The following is a 7,971-nucleotide window of genomic DNA, read 5'->3' on the forward strand; positions in this document are numbered from 1 at the left end:
TCCTACAGCTGCCTATACCGTTTCTTAAATTATTTAGTTGACATAAGACATTGAGGCCTAAAAGTTGAAATTAAATGGCAGCCATAAAACCAGGTCTACCATCTCTGTAACTTGAACTTTGAGTTACAAAAGTTTACTGAGGGAAGGAAATACACAGTATATTCTGGGTAAACTGAAGGTTCATGGTGAAAATTAATAATACTGGGAAAGAAAATTAGTGGATTGAAAGGTACTAAAGTGACTTTGTTCAGATGCTTTTAGGTTAAATAATATATTCTGAAAAGTCACTTTTGTTCTATGGTAAGGTGGGAGCTATATGTTAATTTCTTTTATTCCTGGATCATTTTCTTGCTGAGATGTCATCAAGTTGAGTTTTCAGTACTACACTGAAATGAATATTCATCACAGAGTTACAGCTTTTGGAAAACCTGTAGGGAAAAAGACAAAGAGCCCTGAACCCCTCTTCTTCCCTCTCTTCATGCAGCTCTGAACATGCACAGCTCCCTTGGGCTAGCAAAGCAGCACACAGCATCCGTGTGCTTCTGGGCACGAGCCTTGAGCTCTCTGGGTGTCCCCAAATGTGGGACCAAGGGTCACTACAAATGTAAGGGCTTTGGGAGCTGAGGGCTGCAGGAACAATGAGAACAACGAGGGGCAGCCCTGGTACTCCCTCAAGGACACAGAGGTCCTTGAGCTCATCATGGTCAGTCAGAACCCCTTTGGGAGGGGGAACAGCTTTGGGCTGCTGTGACAGGGACTGCTGTGAGCAGTCCTCCAGCACTGAAAAAACCGACTGATTCCCAGGAAAATGGACAAAATGGCATTAATGGGTGAGTGAAATAGTGTGGATGTTGGACTGGGGGCAGGAAGTTTATGAAGTAAGAGCGAAACATGGGCTGTGTAACAGCTGTCACTAGTCAATTTTGTGTTTTTAAAGATCTGATAGATTAAATAGATAATCTGATAGATAAACAAGGTGAATCCCTTGGCTCACAAGACAGGTAGAGCTTTTCACCAACACTCTCTTTAAGAGCTATGTTTTAAAAGCAATTTCAATGCTGTGGAGAACTATGCAGCAAGAAATTGCATGGGGGTTTGCAATTTACAATTAAGGGGGAAACCATTCACAAGGATGAGATTGGGCTGGTGCAGCTAAACCCTTCCAAAAGCTCAAGAGATGGAGCCTCTGCCTGGCCCTCTGTTCCTGCTGCTCCACTGCAGTTCCTGCTGCAATCAGTAAAATGCTCTCTATGGGACACATGGTATCCGTCCAGACATAAAATTGACATTTTATTGACATAAAATGATGTTATGAGCACTTCTGATTTTTTTCCTCTAACCTTAACACAGATTCTTTCCATTCTATCTCAGTAATGATGCATGGACTTTTGAACAACAAAATTTGTTGACTCATTGAGCAACGAAAAGTCTGCATTTAGTGCCACATAGGGTAAAACCCCAAAATGTTCAGTGAGGGTGGATATTCTGAAGCAATGCAGAACATTAGGTGTTAATGCTAAACTTATAAAAGTAAAAATACATGCCAAAAATTAGGATATATTGATCAATTTGTGATATGTATTACCAATATTTCATTATCTGAGGATAGTTTATCCCACTAGCTAGATAAATGTGCAATATAGGAATTTTTTGACTCTGTATTTAGAGTTAGCTTGCTTTGCAGCAAGAAGAGCATTTTCCTCATTTATAGCCTTGACGAAATAGTGAGGTAAGTGATAGTGGAATCAGCCCTTGCAAATGGCACAGCAGCCACAGGTCAGAGCCATGCTGGATTAGAGCTGTAAAGATATCTCAAAAAATAGCAATAATACAGAGCAGTCTCTAAAGAAAAGGCTGATTTGGGATCCCTGCATTGGGAAGACTTTTGCACATTTTGGTGATAGTTTTCTTGCCCGGGTAATGCAGAAAATATTACTGTTGTCAGTAAGACAGGTAATGGTACTTCTGCAAGTGTAATGGAAGTGTTGCATTCATCTCCAGCCATCCAGCACCAGAGCAAGCTAGATGAAAACACCCTGTAATAGTTAAAACATGCTGAAATACACTAATAACACCAAATTTTCCCATTGAGCTCCCCAAAACATGAATACACCTAAACAATGCATGTTCGTATAGGGTTATGAATGGGTCAAACCTGTGGCATAACTTCAGATTCAGGAAACTGAGCTCCTGTTCCTGTTTTTTCTGTGCTGCATGATCTTTCAGAGGCTCCAGAGGGACTTGTGGCACCTCTACATACACAGCACATTTGCACATGCAGTAGGACAGGGAAATATTTGGCTTCTGGCATAGGAATAGCACTGAACAGTACTGTTCTGTAGATAAAGGGACTAAATTTAATGGTTTTGCCAATTGTGTTGGGATGCTCACCAGCAAAGTGCTTCAAAATATAGACTTGATTCTGGATAAAGTCTTGCTTCAGCTGCAGAGTTCAGCTGATGTCTGTTCCCTGCTCCTCTGAAAGCAAATTCTTCTACTTCCCCACACAGACATTTTTCAGGTAAGGAAGCAACAGTTCCTGCCATTTTTGCTTTAGGCAAAAATATGATGGTACACTATTTGGGAGGGTATTTGGATTTATTTTAAAGTAATATCAATATATTGGTACAAAAGACTTACGGTGTCAAAGAAAAGAAATCTATGTGATCTGGGTGAGATGGCTCACTAGCCCCCAGAACTGCACAGAATCCTCCGTGCCAAAAAACCCAGAAAAGGTGTTAAGTGTTGTTTTGTTGTTTTAACCAAGAAAGAACCAACAAGGCTGCCCTGCACAAACCACCCAGCTGAGGGTACCAAACAGGCTCAAAGGTAGTGCCAAGTGAGGCCTGTCCTGTACAGCTACAGTGGCACATGTGTGGATTTGGGATGCATGCCAGAGATGCTGATGTATAAAAACAGCCTCCAGCTGATTGATGGCTCTGGCAGCCCTTATTCTTGTGCAGCTTCTGCACTGGGATGCATATTGAACCTTTCGACTAAGAAAAGAATTTTAAAACCAGAGAAAGGGAGAAACTACTCAGTGTGAAATAGTGGGAGTCATTAAACCCAGGCTGCTCCACAAATGAGAAGAAATTAACATTCAGGATAGGGAGTAAGCTCAGTAGGGTTTATTTTTACAGTCCAGCATGCTTGCAAACTTCACGGCAGTACATGGAAGGAGTGAAGGGATCCATATCACTGGCATATGGAGCACATGCAAAGACAGCTTATGTGAGTAATTTGACAACTATTTGGCTGCATTCTGCTCAAAATATTTGTGGCAGCAGCAAGTCAGAGCTGCCACAAAGATGACAAATTCTTTGAAGTCCACTTGGGAATCTCCATTTTCATCCAGGTTCTTGAAGACTTTATCAATAGCATTCTTGTCCTTCCCAGACTGCAAAAGAAAAAGAGCAGGTTGAGGTGAGAGGATGCACAATCCCAGTGCAGCAACTTCTCTGAACAAGGTCCTTGGTTGGGCTCTGGGCACTTGGTAAGGTCCTGTGTGTTCCCACTGTCTGCACAGCAGCAATGAGTACAAAAAACTTGTGCTCCTGAGTTTATTCCACCTGAGAGCTGCAGTCATGCACTGTCATAGAGAGGCATGTTTGCTACATTTAAACAGCATTTATCTCCATTAAAGCTGTGTAGAACAGAGCCCTGAGGGCACTACCCAGATGAATTAAATGCCATGAGTCCCCCATCCATTCCCCTGGAAAGGCTCAGCCAGAGCTCAGGCAGTTTGCAGTTCTGCAGAAAGATGCTTTCCTGAGGTGAGTGTCAAATTTAAGCTTCACAGAATACTTCCACCCCAGAAAATAAGCAAACAGCCTCAAAAGTGGTTTGAGTGCTGCCACTGGCCTTATGGCCCAGCAGAAGCTGCTCACAGGAGCTGGTGGCTGGAAAGGTGCCTCTTGAAACCTGCAGGATGCTGAGCTTGAGTTAAAACAGCAAACCTTTTTCTAAGTTCTCATTATTCTTCTAAGTAGCCATTATTCTGATGGAATGACTGAACATCGTCGTCATTCACAGCCAGCATGAGAGGAAAGTCCTGCTTATCAAACCTGATTTCCTTTTATGATGAAGCAACCCACCTAGCTGACCAAGGGAAGCCAGTTGATGTCTTCTTTTTGGATTTCAGTAAAGTTTTCAATACTGTCTCTCACAGAATCCTTCTGGACCAAATGTCCAGCACACAACTGGATAAACACATCATGGGATGGCTGAGCAACTGGCTCCTGGGTAGGGCATGATGGGGGCACCTCAGACTGGGCACCTGTCACTAGTGGGCTTCCACAGGGCTCCATCCTCGGCCTTGTGCTCTTCAACATCTTCATAAACCACTTGGACATGGGACTGGAAGCGATACTGAGTAAGTTTGCAGATGACACAAAACTGGGAAGAGCTGCTGACTCCCTCAAAGGCAGGGAGGCCCTTTGGAGACACCTGTACAAATGAGAGGGCTGGGCAATCACCAACCATGTGAAGGGGACAGGGGAAAGTGTCAGATTCTGCACCTGGGATGGGGCAGTCCTGGATGTACAGACATACTGAGGAATGAGATGCTGGAGGGCAGTGCCATGGAAAGGGACCTGGGGGTCCTGGTCAATGACAAGTGGAATGTGAGACAGCAGTGCCCTGGCAGCCAGGAGGGCCAGCCCTGTCCTGGGGGGCATGGCCAGCCAGGCCAGGGACAGGATTGTCCTGCTCTGCCCTGGGGAGGCTCATCTCCAGCGCTGGGCTAGTCTGGGGCACCACAATAAAAGAAACATAGTTAATTGTTAGAGAGTGTCCAAAGGAGGGCAATGAGGATGGTGAAGGTGAAGCCATGTGAGGAAAGGCTGAGGTCCCTTGGTCTGTTCAGCCTGGAGGAGACTGAGGGAAACCTCATTGCAGTTGCAGCTTCCCTGTGAGGGGAGGAGGAGGGGCAGACACTGATCTCTGAGCTGTGGTAACAGTGACAGGACTAGGGAATGGCCTGAAGCTGTGTCAGGGGAGAGTTAGGTTGGATATCTGGAAAAGGTTCTTCACCCAGGGTGTGGCTGGGCACTGGAACAGGCTCCTCAGAGAAAGGGTCACAGCACCAAACCTGACAGAGAAGCATGTGGACAATGCTCTTGGACACACGGTGTGACTCCAGGGGATGTCCTATGTAGCGCCAGAGGTTTCTCTCTATCATCTTTGTGAGTCCCTTCCAACTCTGCATTTTCTGTGCTTCTGGGATTCTGTGAACCGCTGCATCTCTAGGCTTATGTTAAGCAATGCATCATCAAATTAAAAAGTGGTTATTTGTTTGAATTTTTTTTTTTTTTCATTTTGCCAAAATAGATTAAAAAGAAAAGAAGCTTACGGGAGGGTTTGTTTGGCTCTGATAATCTCCAGGGATTTTCAAAGCTGCAATTTTAACACTAAACAGGAGATGGCAGTACAGACCTGTACAAGCGTGTGGATTTTGTAGATTAAAAAATCTGATATAATACTAGAAAAAAATTATAGAAACTTTTGGAAAATGTCCACCAATTTAAAACGATTAGTACCTAAATTTAAATCTGAAGGCAATTTTTGATCATGTTCTAATTAACAAAATGTCTCATGCTGTAATTTAATGTTTCACATTAAATGCAGAGCTTTAAAAATCACTAAAAAATTGAACAATTTCCTTAGATTTAACTGATGAATGTGTCTTGCAGGTTTAATTCATTTTCACTTTGTAAATGGCATAGTTTTAACTTTTTAAGTGACTGTTTCAAATTGTTTAGTGAACTATATGAACTAGTTGTAGCATCTGAATTACTTCTAAGACGCAAAAATGGGAATTGTTTTTTGGAAACTCTTTATAACCGAGTCCAATCCTTCAATCCTGTGGTATTTATGCTTGATTGATTCAAGACCTTTCCAGGCAGTTGTGATCTGTGTCAGCTATAACCAATTCTAAGGCCAAAAGTGTACACGAGAAATCAGAAAATATTGTTCCCTAGAATTTCTTGAAGATGAAAATAAACAGATACAAATGACAGGAAAATGCAGGTAGAACTTTTTTTCGTAGTCAGGCATATGTTCTCAGTTTTTTTCTTGCAGTTATCAGTCTGGCAAGAAAGGAACAAGGAACCATTTTTTAAAATTTATTTAAAATAGTGGCATTAAAATGTGTTAATTTTTGATTGTTTGTTTGTTTTTTCCTAGAAGAGGTACAGCAGGAGCGGGAGATAAGATGGAGTAAAAGAGGACAATTAGCTAATTATCTTCCTGGAAAATGCCAGGTTTTCCACCAGTTGCAGGAAATAGGTAGATGCAGTAAGAGCAGCTGTGGGGAACTGGAAAAATGGTGTCAGGCCACAGTCGGGACAGACCTCTGAGCATCATTCCATCTAGTGCTGCCTACTGCAGTGGCTCCCCAGGCTTATTCAGATATTGAGTGTCTGGGGGATTTCCATGCTGTCATAGAACTGTGGTTTTGTTGTTGGTTTAGTTTCTCTTTACACGAAGGTGCTGTGGGTGCACACAACTCCATGCTCAGGAGCAGGACCCTTCTGTGATGCTGTTGTGATGCTTACCTGTCTTACACAGATTTCTGAGAAACATTGGGATATATTCCCCCTGAGCCACCCAGAATATTCACCTTATTCTGAATATTGCATCTTTTAAATTTATGAGACATAACTCCAGCAGGCATGGATTTCATGTGGTGAATTCATATAGCTTGCACGGAAAGATACTGAATTGTATCAAGTGCCCTTCCTGCAGTGCCCTGAAATAGTTGTTGTAAAACTGAACTATGCTGGATACAAAAAGTGAGAGCCACACAAGAAGCATTTGGTTCTAGACTTTTTCCATTAAGAACACTAACAAAACAGTATAAATAGGAAAACATTACTTCAGCGTGGAAGGAACAGTGTATTTAAAAGTGTTTTCTGGACTTCTGGTGAAGGGAAACGAATTAAAAAAAAAAAAAAAAAAAAAGTTGAAAGTGTCTCCCTAGCAGCTAAGGCTTTTACTAGAACATATTAAGTACTTTGAATACCTACTGAAATGCACTTTATGATTACATACAAATCTATGTTGTACAGTATATATCCAGGTCTTTATTTTCCTATTAAAGGCAAATGCCAAACAGTTTGCTCTGAGTTCACCTGTTGTTCTGGTTTATGCATAATTTTGATGAGCATACTGAGTGTGTAGTATAAATGCCTAGAGAAGGTAAATGTATAAATATTTAGAGAGATTGCCCGTCTGCAGTCAAGATCCTCAATTGCTGACAGCAAAACTACCTTCACAGAAGCTGTGACATGAAGTGAGATGATAAATCCAGGCATAAACCGAAGAAAGTGAATTCAGAAGTTGAAACCCAATCTATTTCAAACCCATTGTCCTGATAACCCAAGTGATGAATTTAGCAAAGAGGGAATGGCCCTGCATATTAAAACAAGTTTTACACAATTTGTGCAAAACCTTTTTTAAATTTCATATTTTCCTAGAAACCATTGCATATTTTTGGATGCAATTTCCCAAAAAATTTACTAAAAACCCTTTCTGCAGGCTGCTCTTGCACCTGCTACACAAAAACGGTGCCGCGCTGTTCTCTTACCGCCAGAAAATTTGGGAGTTCCTTTTCCAGCAGAGTCTTTAGTTCTGCTTTGCTGAGGGTTTGCCTGTTGCCATCAGTCCTTGCATACTGGTCAAAGACAGCAATAGTCATTCCCATGGCAGTTTCCAGCTGAGACATGTTGCCTCTGGAGCTTGGCTATCTCCTAGACGGGCACAGCCTCAGGGCTCTCTCTCGGAGGATGGAGTCTGCTCTACTTCTGGGGTTCTTTATGCATCTGTCCCCTCCAATCAGTGGCTGCACCCCCAGGGGACAGATAACCATTAGCAAACACCTCTATCTGGAGTACACGCCTCTGTGCCAACACCTTTTCAAAACTAAAGATTTATTGTCTTGGTGTGACTGGTACAACCAGTTGTTCGCCAGTA

The 7,971-nt window shown here is 42.4% G+C and overlaps 1 protein-coding gene across 1 annotated transcript; it reads right to left on the reverse strand.

Annotated features, from left to right (window-relative positions):
* Positions 1–3,113: 3,113 nt before the first annotated feature.
* Positions 3,114–7,770, reverse strand: S100P (S100 calcium binding protein P). Its single transcript, XM_066316791.1, has 2 exons — positions 7,586–7,770; positions 3,114–3,397 (listed from the first exon to the last, which is right to left on the reverse strand). Exons 1-2 carry the CDS (start codon positions 7,721–7,723, stop codon positions 3,248–3,250), a joined length of 288 nt encoding a protein of 95 aa, XP_066172888.1. The 5' UTR covers positions 7,724–7,770; the 3' UTR covers positions 3,114–3,247.
* Positions 7,771–7,971: the final 201 nt, after the last annotated feature.

This window comes from Sylvia atricapilla, chromosome 4, assembly GCF_009819655.1.
Source record: "Sylvia atricapilla isolate bSylAtr1 chromosome 4, bSylAtr1.pri, whole genome shotgun sequence".
In the NCBI taxonomy this organism is placed as follows: Eukaryota; Metazoa; Chordata; class Aves; order Passeriformes; family Sylviidae; genus Sylvia; species Sylvia atricapilla.

Bases quoted from the DNA above. Each gene is read 5' to 3' on its own strand.
- S100P (XM_066316791.1), bottom strand. From the start codon at position 7,723: ATGTCTCAGCTGGAAACTGCCATGGGAATGACTATTGCTGTCTTTGAC. The intron at 3,398-7,585 runs GTAAGAGAACAG...TTTCTTTTGCAG, and splicing joins AACTCCCAAATTTTCTGGCG to TCTGGGAAGGACAAGAATGC.